Source organism: Taudactylus pleione, unplaced genomic scaffold (assembly GCF_031769625.1).
Source record: "Taudactylus pleione unplaced genomic scaffold, aTauple2 ptg000467l, whole genome shotgun sequence".
NCBI lineage: Eukaryota > Metazoa > Chordata > Amphibia > Anura > Myobatrachidae > Taudactylus > Taudactylus pleione.
In genome coordinates this window covers 1,654,277-1,677,642 of record NW_028284869.1, presented here as the reverse complement: position 1 = coordinate 1,677,642, position 23,366 = coordinate 1,654,277, and the positions used below count along the sequence as shown (strand labels likewise).

Here is a 23,366-nt window from a genome sequence, read left to right as displayed (position 1 = left end):
GCGATCATAGTAACCCATTATATGTGTCATACATAGTGTATTGTGTGTCATAATTCCAGCATATACAGGACCAGCGATCACAGTAACCCATTATATGTGTCATACATAGTGTAGTGTGTGTCATAATTCCAGCATATACAGGACCCGTGATCACAGTAACCCATTATATGTGTCATACATAGTGTATTGTGTGTCATAATTCCAGCATATACAGGACCAGTGATCACAGTAACCCATTATATGTGTCATACATAGTGTATTGTGTGTCATAATTCCAGCATATACAGGACCAGTGATCACAGTAACCCATTTTATGTGTCATACATAGTGTATTGTGTGTCATAATTCCAGCATATACAGGACCAGCGATCACAGTAACCCATTATATGTGTCATATATAGTGTATTGTGTGTCATAATTCCGCATATACAGGACCAGTGATCACAGTAACCCATTATATGTGTCATACATAGTGTATTGTGTGTCATAATTCCAGCATATACAGGACCAGCGATCATAGTAACCCATTATATGTGCCATACATAGTGTATTGTGTGTCATAATTCCAGCATATACAGGAACAGCGATCACAGTAACCCATTATATGTGTCATACATAGTGTATTGTGTGTCATAATTCCAGCATATACAGGACCAGTGATCACAGTAACCCATTATATGTGTCATACATAGTGTATTGTGTGTCATAATTCCAGCATATACAGGACCAGTGATCACAGTAACCCATTATATGTGTCATACATAGTGTATTGTGTGTCATAATTCCAGCATATACAGGACCAGCGATCACAGTAACCCATTATATGTGTCATATATAGTGTATTGTGTGTCATAATTCCAGCATATACAGGACCAGTGATCACAGTAATCCATTATATGTGTCATACATAGTGTATTGTGTGTCATAATTCCAGCATATACAGGACCAGCGATCACAGTAACCCATTATATGTGTCATATATAGTGTATTGTGTGTCATAATTCCAGCATATACAGGACCAGCGATCACAGTAACCCATTATATGTGTCATACATAGTGTATTGTGTGTCATAATTCCGCATATACAGGACCAGTGATCACAGTAACCATTATATGTGTCATAAATAGTGTATTGTGTGTCATAATTCCAGCATATACAGGACCAGTGATCACAGTAACCCATTATATGTGTCATACATAGTGTATTGTGTGTCATAATTCCAGCATATACAGGACCAGCGATCACAGTAACCCATTATATGTGTCATACATAGTGTATTGTGTGTCATAATTCCAGCATATACAGGACCAGCGATCACAGTAACCCATTATATGTGTCATACATAGTGTATTGTGTGTCATAATTCCAGCATATACAGGACCAGCGATCATAGTAACCCATTATATGTGTCATACATAGTGTATTGTGTGTCATAATTCCAGCATATACAGGACCAGCGATCACAGTAACCCATTATATGTGTCATACATAGTGTATTGTGTGTCATAATTCCAGCATATACAGGACCAGTGATCACAGTAACCCATTATATGTGTCATACATAGTGTATTGTGTGTCATAATTCCAGCATATACAGGACCAGTGATCACAGTAACCCATTATATGTGTCATACATAGTGTATTGTGTGTCATAATTCCAGCATATACAGGACCAGCGATCACAGTAACCCATTATATGTGTCATATATAGTGTATTGTGTGTCATAATTCCGCATATACAGGACCAGTGATCACAGTAACCCATTATATGTGTCATACATAGTGTATTGTGTGTCATAATTCCAGCATATACAGGACCAGCGATCACAGTAACCCATTATATGTGTCATACATAGTGTATTGTGTGTCATAATTCCAGCATATACAGGACCAGTGATCACAGTAACCCATTATATGTCATACATAGTGTATTGTGTGTCATAATTCCAGCATATACAGGTCCAGTGATCACAGTAACCCATTATATGTGTCATACATAGTGTATTGTGTGTCATAATTCCAGCATATACAGGACCAGTGATCATAGTAACCCATTATATGTGTCATACATAGTGTATTGTGTGTCATAATTCCAGCATATACAGGACCAGTGATCACAGTAACCCATTATATGTGTCATACATAGTGTATTGTGTGTCATAATTCCAGCATATACAGGACCAGCGATCACAGTAACATATTATATGTGTCATACATAGTGTATTGTGTGTCATAATTCCAGCATATACAGGACCAGTGATCACAGTAACCCATTATATGTGTCATACATAGTGTAGTGTGTGTCATAATTCCAGCATATACAGGACCCGTGATCACAGTAACCCATTATATGTGTCATACATAGTGTACTGTGTGTCATAATTCCAGCATATACAGGACCAGTGATCACAGTAACCCATTATATGCCTCATACATAGTGTATTGTGTGTCATAATTCCAGCATATACAGGACCAGCGATCACAGTACCCCATTATATGTGTCATACATAGTGTATTGTGTGTCATAATTCCAGCATATACAGGACCCGTGATCACAGTAACCCATTATATGTGTCATACATAGTGTATTGTGTGTCATAATTCCAGCATATACAGGACCATTGATCACAGTAACCCATTATATGTGTCATACATAGTGTATTGTGTGTCATAATTCCAGCATATACAGGACCAGTGATCACAGTAACCCATTATATGCCTCATACATAGTGTATTGTGTGTCATAATTCCGCATATACAGGACCAGCGATCACAGTAACCCATTATATGTGTCATACATAGTGTATTGTGTATTATAATTCCGCATATACAGGACCAGTGATCACAGTAACCCATTATATGTGTCATACATAGTGTATTGTGTGTCATAATTCCAGCATATACAGGACCAGTGATCACAGTAACCCATTATATGTGTCATACATAGTGTATTGTGTGTCATAATTCCAGCATATACAGGACCAGTGATCACAGTAACCCATTATATGTGTCATACATAGTGTATTGTGTGTCATAATTCCAGCATATACAGGACCAGCGATCACAGTAACCATTATATGTGTCATACATAGTGTATTGTGTGTCATACATCCATCATATACAGGACCAGTGATCACAGTAACCCATTATATGTGTCATACATAGTGTATTGTGTGTCATAATTCCAGAATATACAGGACCAGTGATCACAGTAACCCATTATATGTGTCATACATAGTGTATTGTGTGTCATAATTCCAGCATATACAGGACCAGCGATCACAGTAACCATTATATGTGTCATACATAGTGTATTGTGTGTCATAATTCCAGCATATACAGGACCAGTGATCACAGTAACCATTATATGTGTCATACATAGTGTATTGTGTGTCATAATTCCAGCATATACAGGACCAGTGATCACAGTAACCCATTATATGTGTCATACATAGTGTATTGTGTGTCATAATTCCAGCATATACAGGACCAGCGATCACAGTAACCATTATATGTGTCATACATAGTGTATTGTGTGTCATAATTCCAGCATATACAGGACCAGTGATCACAGTAACCATTATATGTGTCATACATAGTGTATTGTGTGTCATAATTCCAGCATATACAGGACCAGCGATCACAGTAACCATTATATGTGTCATACATAGTGTATTGTGTGTCATAATTCCAGCATATACAGGACCAGAGATCATAGTAACCCATTATATGTGTCATACATAGTGTATTGTGTGTCATAATTCCAGCATATACAGGACCAGTGATCACAGTAACCCATTATATGTGTCATACATAGTGTATTGTGTGTCATAATTCCAGCATATACAGGACCAGCGATCACAGTAACCATTATATGTGTCATACATAGTGTATTGTGTGTCATAATTCCAGCATATACAGGACCAGTGATCACAGTAACCATTATATGTGTCATACATAGTGTATTGTGTGTCATAATTCCAGCATATGCTGGACCAGCGATCACAGTAACCATTATATGTGTCATACATAGTGTATTGTGTGTCATAATTCCGCATATACAGGACCAGTGATCACAGTAACCCATTATATGCCTCATACATAGTGTATTGTGTGTCATAACTCCGCATATACAGGACCAGTGATCACAGTAACCCATTATATGCCTCATACATAGTGTATTGTGTGTCATAATTCCACATATACAGGACCAGCGATCACAGTAACCCATTATATGCCTCATACATAGTGTATTGTGTGTCATAATTCCGCATATACAGGACCAGTGATCACAGTAACCCATTATATGCCTCATACATAGTGGATTGTGTGTCATAATTCCGCATATACAGGACCAGCGATCACAGTAACCCATTATATGTGTCATACATAGTGTATTGTGTGTCATAATTCCGCATATACAGGACCAGTGATCACAGTAACCCATTATATGCCTCATACATAGTGTATTGTGTGTCATAATTCCGCATATACATGACCAGCGATCACAGTAACCCATTATATGTGTCATACATAGTGTATTGTGTGTCATAATTCCAGCATATACAGGACCAGTGATCACAGTAACCCATTATATGTGTCATACATAGTGTACTGTGTGTCATAATTCCAGCATATACAGGACCAGTGATCACAGTAACCATTATATGTGTCATACATAGTGTATTGTGTGTCATAATTCCAGCATATACAGGACCAGTGATCACAGTAACCATTATATGTGTCATACATAGTGTATTGTGTGTCATAATTCCAGCATATACAGGACCAGTGATCACAGTAACCCATTATATGTGTCATACATAGTGTATTGTGTGTCATAATTCCAGCATATACAGGACCAGTGATCACAGTAACCCATTATATGTGTCATACATAGTGTTTTGTGTGTCATAATTCCAGCATATACAGGACCAGAGATCACAGTAACCCATTATATGTGTCATACATAGTGTACTGTGTGTCATAATTCCAGCATATACAGGACCAGTGATCACAGTAACCCATTATATGTGTCATACATAGTGTACTGTGTGTCATAATTCCAGCATATACAGGACCAGCGATCACAGTAACCATTATATGTGTCATACATAGTGTATTGTGTGTCATAATTCCGCATATACAGGACCAGCGATTACAGTAACCCATTATATGCCTCATACATAGTGTATTGTGTGTCATAATTCCGCATATACAGGACCAGTGATCACAGTAACCCATTATATGCCTCATACATAGTGTATTGTGTGTCATAATTCCGCATATACAGGACCAGTGATCACAGTAACCCATTATATGCCTCATACATAGTGTATTGTGTGTCATAATTCCGCATATACAGGACCAGCGATCACAGTAACCCATTATATGCCTCATACATAGTGTATTGTGTGTCATAATTCCGCATATACAGGACCAGTGATCACAGTAACCCATTATATGCCTCATACATAGTGGATTGTGTGTCATAATTCCGCATATACAGGACCAGCGATCACAGTAACCCATGATATGCCTCATACATAGTGTATTGTGTGTCATAATTCCGCATATACAGGACCAGCGATCACAGTAACCCATTATATGCCTCATACATAGTGTATTGTGTGTCATAATTCCGCATATACAGGACCAGTGATCACAGTAACCCATTATATGCCTCATACATAGTGTAGTGTGTGTCATAATTCCAGCATATACAGGACCCGTGATCACAGTAACCCATTATATGTGTCATACATAGTGTATTGTGTGTCATAATTCCAGCATATACAGGACCAGTGATCACAGTAACCCATTATATGTGTCATACATAGTGTATTGTGTGTCATAATTCCAGCATATACAGGACCAGTGATCACAGTAACCCATTATATGTGTCATACATAGTGTATTGTGTGTCATAATTCCAGCATATACAGGACCAGCGATCACAGTAACCCATTATATGTGTCATATATAGTGTATTGTGTGTCATAATTCCGCATATACAGGACCAGTGATCACAGTAACCCATTATATGTGTCATACATAGTGTATTGTGTGTCATAATTCCAGCATATACAGGACCAGCGATCATAGTAACCCATTATATGTGTCATACATAGTGTATTGTGTGTCATAATTCCAGCATATACAGGACCAGCGATCACAGTAACCCATTATATGTGTCATACATAGTGTAGTGTGTGTCATAATTCCAGCATATACAGGACCCGTGATCACAGTAACCCATTATATGTGTCATACATAGTGTATTGTGTGTCATAATTCCAGCATATACAGGACCAGTGATAACAGTAACCCATTATATGTGTCATACATAGTGTATTGTGTGTCATAATTCCAGCATATACAGGACCAGTGATCACAGTAACCCATTATATGTGTCATATATAGTGTATTGTGTGTCATAATTCCGCATATACAGGACCAGTGATCACAGTAACCCATTATATGTGTCATACATAGTGTATTGTGTGTCATAATTCCAGCATATACAGGACCAGCGATCATAGTAACCCATTATATGTGCCATACATAGTGTATTGTGTGTCATAATTCCAGCATATACAGGACCAGCGATCACAGTAACCCATTATATGTGTCATACATAGTGTATTGTGTGTCATAATTCCAGCATATACAGGACCAGCGATCACAGTAACCCATTATATGTGTCATACATAGTGTATTGTGTGTCATAATTCCAGCATATACAGGACCAGTGATCACAGTAACCCATTATATGTGTCATATATAGTGTATTGTGTGTCATAATTCCAGCATATACAGGACCAGTGATCACAGTAATCCATTATATGTGTCATACATAGTGTATTGTGTGTCATAATTCCAGCATATACAGGACCAGCGATCACAGTAACCCATTATATGTGTCATACATAGTGTATTGTGTGTCATAATTCCAGCATATACAGGACCAGTGATCACAGTAACCCATTATATGTGTCATACATAGTGTATTGTGTGTCATAATTCCAGCATATACAGGACCAGTGATCACAGTAACCCATTATATGTGTCATACATAGTGTATTGTGTGTCATAATTCCAGCATATACAGGACCAGCGATCACAGTAACCCATTATATGTGTCATATATAGTGTATTGTGTGTCATAATTCCGCATATACAGGACCAGTGATCACAGTAACCCATTATATGTGTCATACATAGTGTATTGTGTGTCATAATTCCAGCATATACAGGACCAGCGATCACAGTAACCCATTATATGTGTCATACATAGTGTATTGTGTGTCATAATTCCAGCATATACAGGACCAGTGATCACAGTAACCCATTATATGTGTCATACATAGTGTATTGTGTGTCATAATTCCAGCATATACAGGACCAGTGATCACAGTAACCCATTATATGTCATACATAGTGTATTGTGTGTCATAATTCCAGCATATACAGGACCAGCGATCACAGTAACATATTATATGTGTCATACATAGTGTATTGTGTGTCATAATTCCAGCATATACAGGACCAGTGATCACAGTAACCCATTATATGTGTCATACATAGTGTAGTGTGTGTCATAATTCCAGCATATACAGGACCAGCGATCATAGTAACCCATTATATGTGCCATACATAGTGTATTGTGTGTCATAATTCCAGCATATACAGGACCAGCGATCACAGTAACCCATTATATGTGTCATACATAGTGTATTGTGTGTCATAATTCCAGCATATACAGGACCAGTGATCACAGTAACCCATTATATGTGTCATACATAGTGTATTGTGTGTCATAATTCCAGCATATACAGGACCAGCGATCACAGTAACCCATTATATGTGTCATATATAGTGTATTGTGTGTCATAATTCCGCATATACAGGACCAGTGATCACAGTAACCCATTATATGTGTCATACATAGTGTATTGTGTGTCATAATTCCAGCATATACAGGACCAGCGATCACAGTAACCCATTATATGTGTCATACATAGTGTATTGTGTGTCATAATTCCAGCATATACAGGACCAGTGATCACAGTAACCCATTATATGTGTCATACATAGTGTATTGTGTGTCATAATTCCAGCATATACAGGACCAGTGATCACAGTAACCCATTATATGTCATACATAGTGTATTGTGTGTCATAATTCCAGCATATACAGGACCAGCGATCACAGTAACATATTATATGTGTCATACATAGTGTATTGTGTGTCATAGTTCCAGCATATACAGGACCAGTGATCACAGTAACCCATTATATGTGTCATACATAGTGTAGTGTGTGTCATAATTCCAGCATATACAGGACCAGCGATCATAGTAACCCATTATATGTGCCATACATAGTGTATTGTGTGTCATAATTCCAGCATATACAGGACCAGCGATCACAGTAACCCATTATATGTGTCATACATAGTGTATTGTGTGTCATAATTCCAGCATATACAGGACCAGCGATCACAGTAACCCATTATATGTGTCATACATAGTGTATTGTGTGTCATAATTCCAGCATATACAGGACCAGTGATCACAGTAACCCATTATATGTGTCATACATAGTGTATTGTGTGTCATAATTCCAGCATATACAGGACCAGCGATCACAGTAACCCATTATATGTGTCATATATAGTGTATTGTGTGTCATAATTCCAGCACATACAGGACCAGTGATCACAGTAACCCATTATATGTGTCATACATAGTGTATTGTGTGTCATAATTCCAGCATATACAGGACCAGTGATCACAGTAACCCATTATATGTGTCATACATAGTGTATTGTGTGTCATAATCCCAGCATATACAGGACCAGAGATCACAGTAACCATTATATGTGTCATACATAGTGTATTGTGTGTCATAATTCCAGCATATACAGGACCAGTGATCACAGTAACCCATTATATGTGTCATACATAGTGTATTGTGTGTCATAATTTCAGCATATACAGGACCAGTGATCACAGTAACCCATTATATGTGTCATACATAGTGTATTGTGTGTCATAATCCCAGCATATACAGGACCAGAGATCACAGTAACCATTATATGTGTCATACATAGTGTATTGTGTGTCATAATTCCAGCATATACAGGACCAGTGATCACAGTAACCCATTATATGTGTCATACATAGTGTATTGTGTGACATAATTCCAGCATATACAGGACCAGAGATCACAGTAACCATTATATGTGTCATACATAGTGTATTGTGTGTCATAATTCCAGCATATACAGGACCAGTGATCACAGTAACCCATTATATGTGTCATACATAGTGTATTGTGTGTCATAATTCCAGCATATACAGGACCAGAGATCACAGTAACCATTATATGTGTCATACATAGTGTATTGTGTGTCATAATTCCAGCATATACAGGACCAGTGATCACAGTAACCCATTATATGTGTCATACATAGTGTAGTGTGTGTCATAATTCCAGCATATACAGGACCAGCGATCATAGTAACCCATTATATGTGCCATACATAGTGTATTGTGTGTCATAATTCCAGCATATACAGGACCAGCGATCACAGTAACCCATTATATGTGTCATACATAGTGTATTGTGTGTCATAATTCCAGCATATACAGGACCAGCGATCACAGTAACCCATTATATGTGTCATACATAGTGTATTGTGTGTCATAATTCCAGCATATACAGGACCAGTGATCACAGTAACCCATTATATGTGTCATACATAGTGTATTGTGTGTCATAATTCCAGCATATACAGGACCAGCGATCACAGTAACCCATTATATGTGTCATATATAGTGTATTGTGTGTCATAATTCCGCATATACAGGACCAGTGATCACAGTAACCCATTATATGTGTCATAAATAGTGTATTGTGTGTCATAATTCCAGCATATACAGGACCAGTGATCACAGTAACCCATTATATGTGTCATACATAGTGTATTGTGTGTCATAATTCCAGCATATACAGGACCAGCGATCACAGTAACCCATTATATGTGTCATACATAGTGTATTGTGTGTCATAATTCCAGCATATACAGGACCAGTGATCACAGTAACCCAATATATGTGTCATACATAGTGTATTGTGTGTCATAATTCCGCATATACAGGACCAGTGATCACAGTAACCCATTATATGTGTCATACATAGTGTATTGTGTGTCATAATTCCAGCATATACAGGACCAGCGATCACAGTAACCCATTATATGTGTCATACATAGTGTATTGTGTGTCATAATTCCAGCATATACAGGACCAGCGATCACAGTAACCCATTATATGTGTCATACATAGTGTATTGTGTGTCATAATTCCAGCACATACAGGACCAGTGATCACAGTAACCCATTATATGTGTCATACATAGTGTATTGTGTGTCATAATTCCAGCATATACAGGACCAGTGATCACAGTAACCCAATATATGTGTCATACATAGTGTATTGTGTGTCATAATTCCGCATATACAGGACCAGTGATCACAGTAACCCAATATATGTGTCATACATAGTGTATTGTGTGTCATAATTCCAGCATATACAGGACCAGCGATCACAGTAACCCATTATATGTGTCATATATAGTGTATTGTGTGTCATAATTCCAGCATATACAGGACCAGTGATCACAGTAACCCATTATATGTGTCATACATAGTGTATTGTGTGTCATAATTCCGCATATACAGGACCAGTGATCACAGTAACCCATTATATGTGTCATACATAGTGTATTGTGTGTCATAATTCCAGCATATACAGGACCAGTGATCACAGTAACCCATTATATGTGTCATACATAGTGTATTGTGTGTCATAATTCCAGCATATACAGGACCAGTGATCACAGTAACCCAATATATGTGTCATACATAGTGTATTGTGTGTCATAATTCCGCATATACAGGACCAGTGATCACAGTAACCCATTATGTGTGTCATACATAGTGTATTGTGTGTCATAATTCCAGCATATACAGGACCAGCGATCACAGTAACCCATTATATGTGTCATACATAGTGTATTGTGTGTCATAATTCCAGCATATACAGGACCAGCGATCACAGTAACCCATTATATGTGTCATACATAGTGTATTGTGTGTCATAATTCCGCATATACAGGACCAGCGATCACAGTAACCCATTATATGTGTCATACATAGTGTATTGTGTGTCATAATTCCAGCATATACAGGACCAGCGATCACAGTAACCCATTATATGTGTCATACATAGTGTATTGTGTGTCATAATCCCAGCATATACAGGACCAGTGATCACAGTAACCCATTATATGCCTCATACATAGTGTATTGTGTGTCATAATCCCAGCATATACAGGACCAGCGATCACAGTAACCCATTATATGTGTCATACATAGTGTATTGTGTGTCATAATTCCAGCATATACAGGGCCATAGATCACAGTAACCCATTATATGTGTCATACATAGTGTATTGTGTGTCATAATTCCAGTATATACAGGACCAGTGATCACAGTAACCCATTATATGTGTCATACATAGTGTAGTGTGTGTCATAATTCCAGCATATACAGGACCAGTGATCACAGTAACCCATTTTATGTGTCATACATAGTGTATTGTGTGTCATAATTCCAGCATATACAGGACCAGTGATCACAGTAACCCATTTTATGTGTCATACATAGTGTATTGTGTGTCATAATTCCAGCATATACAGGACCAGTGATCACAGTAACCCATTATATGTGTCATACATAGTGTATTGTGTGTCATAATTCCAGCACATACAGGACCAGTGATCACAGTAACCCATTATATGTGTCATACATAGTGTATTGTGTGTCATAATTCCAGCATATACAGGACCAGTGATCACAGTAACCCATTATATGTGTCATACATAGTGTATTGTGTGTCATAATCCCAGCATATACAGGACCAGAGATCACAGTAACCATTATATGTGTCATACATAGTGTATTGTGTGTCATAATTCCAGCATATACAGGACCAGTGATCACAGTAACCCATTATATGTGTCATACATAGTGTATTGTGTGTCATAATTCCAGCATATACAGGAACAGTGATCACAGTAACCATTATATGTGTCATACATAGTGTATTGTGTGTCATAATTCCAGCATATACAGGACCAGTGATCACAGTAACCCATTATATGTGTCATACATAGTGTATTGTGTGACATAATTCCAGCATATACAGGACCAGAGATCACAGTAACCATTATATGTGTCATACATAGTGTATTGTGTGTCATAATTCCAGCATATACAGGACCAGTGATCACAGTAACCCATTATATGTGTCATACATAGTGTATTGTGTGTCATAATTCCAGCATATACAGGACCAGAGATCACAGTAACCATTATATGTGTCATACATAGTGTATTGTGTGTCATAATTCCAGCATATACAGGACCAGCGATCACAGTAACCCATTATATGTGTCATACATAGTGTATTGTGTGTCATAATTCCAGCATATACAGGACCAGTGATCACAGTAACCCATTATATGTGTCATACATAGTGTATTGTGTGTCATAATTCCAGCATATACAGGACCAGCGATCACAGTAACCCAGTATATGTGTCATACATAGTGTATTGTGTGTCATATATCCAGCATATACAGGACCAGCGATCACAGTAACCCATGATATGTGTCATACATAGTGTATTGTGTGTCATAATTCCAGCATATACAGGACCAGCGATCACAGTAACCCATTATATGTGTCATACATAGTGTATTGTGTGTCATATATCCAGCATATACAGGACCAGCGATCACAGTAACCCATTATATGTGTCATACATAGTGTATTGTGTGTCATAATTCCAGCATATACAGGACCAGCGATCACAGTAACCCATTATATGTGTCATACATAGTGTATTGTGTGTCATAATTCCAGCATATACAGGACTAGTGTATGTCACATTTACATTTTACAAAGTAAGTAACTCAACCAGTTATTCATAATGGATGATAACCAGGGGATAATGTGATGATGTCGTCCCCATATTCTGTCTATGGCTGCAGTACTGCTGGAATTTAGCTATACGAGTGATGTGCCAAACGTCATGGGATAGCTGTATGTAAAGGTGATGGTAGGTGGTGCCACCGTACTGCTACATCTTGGAAATGCCCAGATCTGCATCAGTTGTAATCTGACGTCTTTGTGAGCCCATTTGAACACCGGCTAGGCTGCTCATGGCAAGGCAACGTGAATTATCAGAGGTTGAGACGTTCCATTTCCAAAGTTGGGTGGACATTCAACATTTCTTCTTCAGGGTCCATAGGGATCCACAGAGATATCATGGGGGATTATGTGGTTGGAGAGATCCAGGCACCAAACAGTTAAAGCTTTCAGCTCCCAGGATGCCTCGGGTACTCCTCCATATATACTCCGCCCCCAGCCACAGGCCTTCAATTGTTCGTTTGGTGCGGCAGGATCAAGACGCACCTTTGCAACGGGACTCAGGCAGTCCTAAGCTTTTATTTTATGATTTGTTTTATGTTTTTTGTTGGCATTACTAAGCGTCTGAATCAAGAGGCATGTACTGTTACTCCATCTACCTCCGCCGGGCCGCAATACCAGTAACTGGGATGGTGATTACGGCGGGCGGGCTGAGCTTGCTATCAGCGGTGCTGGGACCCGAACTGCAACCGGACACACTGAGAGGCCAGGCAAGCCGATTCCTCGCTTACGGCAATCCTTGCTTCCGGTGCCGTAGACGCACCGGAAGCCGCTGCAGTTAGGGCCCGGGAGCGGCCGCGTCCTCACTAGACCGCCAGGGCCTTATCGTCTGATGCCGGGGATCGGCAGCAAACTCTTCTGCCATGAGGCCAGCGTACCTGGCCAGTTGATGCAGCTATGCTCCCCCGGCAGCTCCACCCTCGACTCAGACGCAGAACCGTCAAAGGGTTTAGCGTGTCTGGGATGCTCCGCCTACCCTACACGTGTATATGAGACGCTCACGGTCCACTATCGGTGCGCTGCTGTAGCTGTTGGTCTCAGGAGGGTTTGGGTCAGTCTCCCTGTATACCTCTCCCGTTGTCAAAGTATATAGTGCTCTATATCCTACCATTACTTGTGTATGTGTAGTTGATTTAGAGTCTATTGTAATTATATTACATATGCATTGTATGTGACTGTTTGCTAGCTGCTGTATTGACACAGGGCCTGATTCAGAGGCGCTCGCAAAAAGCGAGCGCTCGCTCTGAATCAGGGCGGACGCTGTTTTTTTTTAGGAGTGGCCTCCCTGCCCCACAGCTATAGCGAGCGGCCATGATGATGGTCGCAATGGTTAAGGCCATCGCGACCATCGGGCTTGCGACGAGACCCTTGTGGTAGGGTCTCGTGGCCTCAAGCCCCAGAGAGCTTCTGGCTCTAATAGAGCCAGAAGCTCTCTCACTGACATCACTGGTGATATCAGTGGGGCCGCCCACAAACGGCAGGCGTTCGCTTGGGAACACCTCCGTTTGTGAAGCCACCCCCCCGTCCATGGCTACAAAACGGGGCGAGCTGTCGATCAACATCCATAGCCGTCCCTTTTGTAGTGAGTCCCGGAGCGAGCACTTTTTGCGCTCGCTCCGGGGCTCTCGCACGCGCAGCGGCGTGCGCACTGGGCCACCATCGACCCGCTTGTCTTTTATTTCTGTCTGTCAATTATATCTGTCACTGTTTCCTATATCTGAACAGCTCACTGAGCTTATGGATGAGGCGTGGGGTAACCTGGACAAACTGTTTTAAGTGAATAAAAAAATAACATCGTTGTATCCTTTCCCGGCTCCCATATGTACTAAGCGGGAGGTACCTCCTACTGTGGATGCTCATGTGATGCAGTTAATTAGAAATGCTACATTGCCTATTCCGTCAGCCGCTTCTCTGGGGGCTTCCACAGATAGAAAAATTGAAGCATGTCTTAAGGCAATATTCTCATCATCAGGAGCCGCTACTCGTCCAGCTATGGCATTGGTAGACTCTCTACCAGATGCTACCAGAGAACAGATGATGTATATCTCCCACATACGGGAAGCGGCTTCCTATCTGGGAGGAGCTGCAGATGCTGGAATTTTATCTAGTAAGGCGTCAGCAGCTTCAGTAGTGGCACTCAGGACCCTTCGGTTAAAATCCTGGAAAGCTGATACAGGATCATAGAAGGCTCTGGTAGTCTTACCTTTCTATGGAAATGTACTTTTTGGAGCAGAGTTAGATAAGATAATAACTACTCTAGCGGCTTCAAAGTCAGCAGGTCTGCCATCTACAGCTACGAGGCCGACTTCAGTTTGCGGATTACTGGTGTCAAACAACAACAGATGCCTGGGTCCGAAAGTGTTCTCTCAGGGGTATGCCCTCACTTTCAGGAGGCATCCTCCCCAGAAGTTTTTTTGCAGAGATCCTCCATCAGATGCGGTCAAGGCCCTTCAGGAGGCCATACGCTCCCTGCTGCAGGCGGGGGTATCAATCCCCGTTGCTGTGTCGCCACAAGTAAGGGGTTATTATTCTAATCTATATTTGGTTCAGAAACCGAACGGGCCTCATTGCCCTATTCTAAATCTAAAAACCCTCAAGACGTTTATCCATGTACCAAAGTTTCTTTTGGAACCTCTCCGGTCAATTATTTTGGCAATGTAACCTGGAGATTATATGGTTTCCCTGGACATTCAGGATGCGTATCTGCATGTTCCTATTATACCATCCCACCATCAATTTTTACAGTTTGCTGTACAATTGGTAATGCAGCAACATTACCAATTTCAGGCACTATCCTTTGGCCTATCTACGTATCCTCGGGTATTTACCAAAATAATGGCGGTAATGATGGCCTATCTTAGGCATAAGGGAGTCAGAATGTTACCATATCTGGACAACCTTCTGATATTGGCAGAGACTCCAGTTGTTTTACAAAACCATCTTCAACTGACCATAACCTGCCTACAAAAGCACGGCTGGACCATCAGTTGGAAGAAATCATCGCTTTCTCCAACACAGCAGATGGTACAACTGGGAGCTCTTCTGGCACAAAGGGTGTTTCTGCCAGAGGAAAAGATTGCGGCTCTATCATTGCGAATACGAAAGCTGCTACACAAGCAAACGGTATCCATTCTGTTAGTACGCAAGCGAAGGGTATACATTCTGTTAGCGATTCAGGTCCTGGGATCAATGGTATCCACCTACGACATGGTGGCGTGTGCTCAGTTCCTTTCCAGGCCTCTGCAAAAAATTGATTCTCTCCAGGTGGAATGGACAGTATCATCTAATAAGGTCCCAGAGTATCCTTCTCACTGCAGAGGTTCGTCACTCCCTCCTGTGGTGGCTGAGAAAGGATCATCTGAACATAGGGCGCGCATTCTGGACTCCAAATTGGGGGCTTATCACCACGGACGCCAGTCTTCGTGTATGGGGGGCAGTGGCAAGTGATCACACTTTTCAGGGAAGATGGACAAATCAGGAAAGTCATCTGCCAATAAACATTCTGGAACTGCGAGCAGTATACTAAGCACTTGCCATGGCACAGAACCTGCTCCAGGGCTGGCCGGTCCAGATCCAGTTCAACAACGCGACAACAGTGGCCTACCTCAATCATCAGGGAGGCATGAGAAGTTATGCAGCCATGAAATAAGTGACAAAGGTTCTGATTTGGGCAGAATGCCATCTTCCAGCCGTCTCGGCAATATTCATATCGGGAGTACTCAATTGGGTAGCAGACTTCCTAAGTCACCAGGACATACACACAGGAGAGTGGTCTCTCCATCCGGGAGTGTTTCAGCTCCTGGTAAACAAATTAGGTCTACCAGGAATAGATCTCATGGCATCACATCACAACCACAAGGTCCCCAGGTATGAGTCCAGGTCCAGAGACCCATCAGCAGCCTTTGAGGACGCACTGGCAGTAAGATGGGACTTCAAGCTGGCGTATCTCTTAACTCTGATTTTCCTCCTCCCAAGAGTTCGCAGGAAATTCAAGCAGGAAGGCAGAACAGTAATACTGGTGGCTCCAGCTTGGCCCAGATGTTATTGGTTCACCGACATACAAAATCTATCCATAGACAGTCCGTATCCTCTTCCTCTATGGCAGGATCTGCTAATGCAGGGTCCCTGCCGGCATCCGGACTTACCTCGTCTGGCTTTCATGGCGTAGCTCTTGAATCTTCCATCTAAAGAGCCAAAGGTTTCTCCAGCTCTTCAAATGATGCTTAGGACATGGAAGCTGCCTCTACCCGCATCTAATACAGGGTTTGGCATTCTTTTGGTCAGTGGTGTTCCCACAGAAAGTATGATCCTAACGTTTCCAGGTTAGACAGCGGTCTCCGCCTGGTCACTTTGAGAGTGCAGGTTTGTGCACTAGAGGTCTGGTTCCAGATGAAGATTGCCTCATTAACAGATGTTCAAATTTTTTTTTTCCAAGGATTTCTGCGAGTTCAGCCTCCTTTTTGTTCCACCGGTCGCACTTTGGGATTTGTCTTTGGTTCTTAAAGGGCTACAATTCTGCCCCATTTGAACCCCTGGACTCTGTGGACTTGAAATGGTTGACAGCAAAGATCCTTTTTCTCCTCACTATCACTTCTGCACGGAGTCTCTGATTTTGCAGCACTCTCTTGTCGCTCCCCATTTTTGATTTTTCACCAGGATAGAGCTGTTCTTCGTACATGGGAGGGTTACCTTCCTAAGGTAGTGTCCCGTTTTCATGTGAATAAAGAAATTGTAGTTCCAGCTTTTCAGGCTCCAGACCTTTCTGTAGGTGAAGCCTCCCTGGATGTAGTTCGTGCTCTCTGTATTTATGTGGAGCGTACAAACTCTGTTAGAAAATCAGATGCTCTTTTTGTATTATATGGTTTTCACAAACGAGGATGGCCAGATAGTAAGCAGACTCTATCGAGATGGCTACACATGACTATCTCTCAGGTGTACACACAGGCTGATCTCCCTTTGACAGCACATCCCAGTCGTGGTGCCTCTGCTAAACAATTGTGCAAGGCAGCCACGTGGTCTCTTCTATCCACACTTTTCTTAGGTTCTATGCCTTTGATACTTTTGCCTCTCAGGATGCTTCCTTTGGGTGACGAGTTCTCCTTTCTGCTCAGGAGTGTCCCCCACCCTAGGGGTACTGCTTTAGGGCATCCCCATGGTATCCATGTGGCTCCCTATGGACCCTGAAGAAGAAAATTAGAGTTATGGTAGACTTACCTTGATAACTCCTTTTCTTCGAGGTCCATAGGGTCCACACGGCACCCACCCTGACGCACCTGGCTGTATGGGTACATTTTTTCTTTCGGTAACGGATTCCCTCATCTTGTGTAAGAGTATTTCTGGTGTACAATTGCTCTTCCTTCTCCTCTTTCCTTGAGGCTTGATAACATAACTGAAGGCTTGTGGCTCGGGGTGGGGTATATATGGAGGAGGACGCGAGGCATCCTGGGAGCGGAAAGCTTTAACTGTTTGGTGCCTGGATCTCTCCACCACATCATCCCCATGGTATCCCTGTGGACCCTATGGACCTCAAAGAAAAGAAGTTATCAAGGTAAGTCTACCTTAACTCTAATTTTATCGATCTTTGATGTCACGTGTGTACCAGGAATACCTCCATGGAAGTCATTACCACCCACCATGGACAGCGTAGTGGCCGACCATGTATGTATAATGATTGTGACCAGCGACGTCTAGCCAGAATTGTCTGTGGTAACAGACAAGCGACACTGGCTCAAATCACATCCACATTCAATGCAGGAGGTACCAGATGCAAATCCAGCAGGTCAGTGCAACGTTGTTTAGCTTCCATGTGATGTGGGAGCAGAACACCCACCAGAGTGCCCCTGTTAACACTACAACCCGGATATAACGCCTCGCCTGGGCTTGTGACATTGCTAATTGAACCCTGGAGGACTGGCAACATTTGGCATGGTCCGATGAGTCACGGTTCCAGTTGACTCAGGCAGTAGGGTTCGGGTGTGGCACATGACACTAGGCATCTATCCCATGACTTTTGACACTTCAGTGACCTGTATTCACACTGGCACACCGCACTTACAGATGTGTCCTCGTACATCTAGCCTACATGCGCCATGTGGCACGAGATGCCACATGGTGCGAATGAACCGCCAGGTTCTTATGACTCTGTTAGCGCTGAGCATTTAAGACTGATACTGAGGCTGTGTTTATTCATTTGATATGTGACATTTATATAACTGTGTGCCCTCCCACGCACTTTCCTATAGTCTCCAAACCTTCTAGTGTTCCCTGAAAACTCACCTCTCCGGTACCACCTACGTGTCCTCCGTCAGCTGTTCTACTAAATACCTCCTCTACACAGTTACATAACTAACATGATTCTGAGGTGTGAGTAAAGCAGAAAAGAGCACATAACCGTGCCCCTGGGTAACACCATGCTGCACTCCAGGTGGGGCAGATGTAACCTGGGCAGAGAGACTTATGTTGGGTACACACTAGCCGATATATTGGCCGATCAATTGATCAGCTAATATATCTGGTGGCCGTCGGTCAGTGTGTACAGCCGATGGACAGATATGTCTGCAGTCCACCCGTACACACACAGCAGCAGCCGCAGGGAGGGTGGCGAGAGATGCCCCCGGGCCTCCGGGACCTGCGGGCAGAAGCAGATGATGTCCGTTCAATGTGTATGAACGACCATCATCTGCAGATATATCGCTATAGTGTGTACCCATCATAAGATTTGGGAGGGGTGTGTCCCAGCTCAGATCTAAATTGCAGTGTAAATATAAAGCTGCCCAGCATTTGTGGGATATGTGCAAAGCAGCCGGTATTTACCCTACATGCAGATAATAAATGTTTTTGCCCCCCTTGCATTGCCTAATGGTTTGTCCCGGTGCAGAGTTACTGTTCTTCTTTTTCTTGGATTATTCCCACCTCAGAATCGGGCCCAGCGTGTTTCCTTTCTGCACTTACACCTCTCGCTGTCCCCAGGTCGACATTCCTGTATGACTGGACCATGCAGCCCACCAAGACCTTCTGCAATCTGGCTGCACCAGTGTGCAGTATGTAGCACCTATCCATGTCTATCACACGCCTATTTCCCCATAGAGTGTTAGGCTGCGAGCAGGGCCCTCTCACCTCTATGTCTGTCTGTTATTAACCAGTCTTGTTCGGTTCCCACTTCTAAAGCGCAACAGAATATCCTGGAGCTTTATCAGTAACTGGTAATGAGTAAATAAATAAGATAAAGTTACTCTTTTGACCAAAAAGCATCTAATAGGTGTATTAGACTTTTTAATACAAACTGATATTTTTAGTGCTTACTGGTATTGGGAAGGGGAGGGGGGGTTACTTCCCAGCATAATTCATACTAGACTGGGCCGATGTTAGACATAGTGACCCCTCTGTATTCCAGAGTAATATAAAATACGTTACATAGGTCGTATGTTTCCTCCTTGCAGGCGGCTCTCATGGGTGGGACCACCATGGTCATCGGTCAGGTCCTGCCAGACAAAGAGATCTCGCTACTGGACGCCTATGAAAAGTGCAGGAGCCTGGCGGACCCCAAGGTTTGCTGTGACTACGCTCTCCACATGGGTGTCACCTGGTGGGGTCCTAAGGTACCGTCCTGCTTTATACCTCTTTTCCTCATCCCAATCCCCGGGGCATTCCTACATCCGGCTGTCACCTCCTGACATTGGGACAAAGCAGCGCGTTCTCAGCGCCGTCACCTGATTACCGGCAGGGTCACTAGGGTGGGCTTAGGTCCTTTTTGTAGCCTCACTGGGGGACATGTAACGCAGTCCTAAATCAGCATTAGAAAGTATTCCTTGGGGACTGTTTAGAAACGTGTTGCATAGATTTGTACTAAACATCATGAACTGTAATTTACTGTTGTACAATGAGCTCCTCCGATCTGTACAAACAGTAATGTAGTTGTGTAATCAGTGTTATACTCTAACAATCATGTTATCATCCTACATTTATTCATCATCACATTTTTGCCATCCAGGTCTGAGCTTATTACATGAAAGCACAATGCCCGTCTGAGCTGGACGGTAAAACCGTCTTCATGACGCTATATCGATGACCCCCCCATGTCTCTCTTTGGCAGGTGAAGGCTGAGATGGAGACCTTAGTTCGGGAGAAGGGGGTGAACTCCTTTCAGATGTTCATGGCGTATAAGGACCTGTACATGCTGAGGGACAGTGAGCTCTACCAGGTCTTCCGGCACTGTAAGGACCTGGGGGCTGTGACGCGAGTCCATGCTGAGAACGGAGACCTGGTGGCCGAGGTGAGGTGATGGCAGCAGAGTTGCTGTTTATACTTCTGGATGTGGTGTTATTGTGTCCGATATACAGACGTGTCCATAGAACTGGCATTGTGAGTGACCGCTACTCATACCCTGTCCTGAACATAAGTTGGTTTAACATACAACATATTCTCTTTCTAACCTGTAACCATGTGCCGTGTACTCTATAGTGGGATGTATATTGCACATACCTCTCCTGAAGCTCCTGCCATCTTCTAGGGTCCACCATGGTCCTCTATCTAGGACTAGCCCTCATCATACCATCATGTTTGAACTGGGTGGTACAGATCACTTCAGCCAACAAGGGAGGTTCCTGGTGATGGAGGGTTCTCGTTTCTGCAGGTTATACCAAATTATTGTCCACTTTCTGGTCCTCAATGTTAGATTTCTTAGACCCAGGTATGTTTCTCTCTGCTCCACCCCCTGTTTTCTCCAGCTCCTCGCATCGGTCCAAGAGAGAGAGAGAGAGATCTGTGATGGGAGATGGTCAGAGGGGGAGATGGTCAGATGGGAGCGGAGATGGCCAGATGGGAGATGGCCAGATGGGAGATGGTCAGATGGCTGGATGGGAGATGGCCAGCTGACTCTCCGGATGGGAGATGGCCAGATTGGGAGATGGCCAGATGGGAGATGGTCAGATGGCCGGATGGGAGATGGGCAGCTGACTCTCTGGATGGGAGATGGCCAGATGAGAGATGGCCAGATGGGAAATAGGAGATAGTCAAATGTGAGATGGTCAGATGGGAGATGGACAGCTGACTCTCTGGATGGGAGATGGCCAGATGGGAGATGGCCAGATGGGAGATAGGAGATAGTCAAATGGGAGATGTTCGGATGGCCGGATGTGAGATGGTCAGATGGGAGATGGTCAGATGGCCGGATGTTAGATGGTCAGATGGCCGGATGGGAGATGGACAGCTGACTCTCCGGATGGGAGATTGTCAGATGGGAGATGGCCAGATGGGAGATGGACAGCTGACTCTGTGTAGGATGTGATGGGAAATGGATAAATGTAGAATTGGATTCAGTATTTGAAGCCAGCCATCTCCAGAATTCCTTGTAGAACTTCCTCATCTAGGTTTTACTACATTGGTTCTCTATCATAAGAGCCTGACACTGAAGCCTCTAATAAGTCATATGGAAATAAATGTTCCCCTTTGATGGCAGCTGATAACTTTTCCCCAACAGGGCGCTAAGGAGACGCTAGAGTTGGGTATCACCGGCCCCGAAGGGATTGAGATCAGTCGGCCTGAGGAGGTAAGTCTCACCCTGCCACAATTACACCTACTGTACCTGATGGATATAATGACCTCTGCTATAAGGAGAGGATGCAGCTTTTTAGGGTGTAGAATAGAAAAAGGATTTATTTTCTCCAAATGTAGTGGAAAAAAAATCACAACATGGTCAGGTGCGCTAATTCAGCTGAGAAACCAGCCGTTTCCGTATGAGGGAGCAGCTCGCAGAAGTTGGATCTGCATCTACTAAGAAACAACAATACTATAGAAAATGATGAATGACAGCGCTGCTAATAGGGAAGGGGAAAGTATCCGTCATAAAATATATATATATTTTTATAATTTATTAAAAAACATGAATATAAACATCACACTTATATCATATCTTATATAATCCACAGGTTCTCGGACTCGCTCCTCAGGACCCCACACAGGTCACGTTTTCCAGGTCATTGCTCACTGACACATTTTAAAAGGTCCACAGGTGGAGCTAATGATTTCATTTGTGATTCTGTGAGGAGACCTGGAAAACATGCGCTGTTTGGGGTCCTGAGGACCGAGTTTGAGAACCACTGATATAATTTATTAAAATAAAAGTAACATAGTATTTGCAAGACCGTAACTGCTCTGAAAAATGTCCAGGAATAATGTATGAATGTAGGACTCATGTATTAGTATACAGCCAATACGGGGATTTAGGACCTGATTCAGAGCCGTTCGCTAAGGCGCGATCACTCGCTGCCGGTCGATTGTAGCTAAGTGTGTATGCGTATAATTCG

At 42.3% G+C, this 23,366-nt stretch overlaps 1 protein-coding gene across 1 annotated transcript in view; it reads left to right on the top strand.

Moving 5' to 3' along the window:
- DPYSL5 (dihydropyrimidinase like 5) overlaps positions 1-23,366 on the top strand; it is a 180,999-nt gene that overhangs the window by 76,754 nt on the left and 80,879 nt on the right. Inside the window, exons 3-5 of the mRNA XM_088448835.1 lie at positions 20,502-20,660; positions 21,155-21,334; positions 22,541-22,609. Coding sequence (XP_088304961.1) covers positions 20,502-20,660; positions 21,155-21,334; positions 22,541-22,609 — 408 coding nt within the window. The remainder of the gene's footprint in view (positions 1-20,501; positions 20,661-21,154; positions 21,335-22,540; positions 22,610-23,366) is intronic.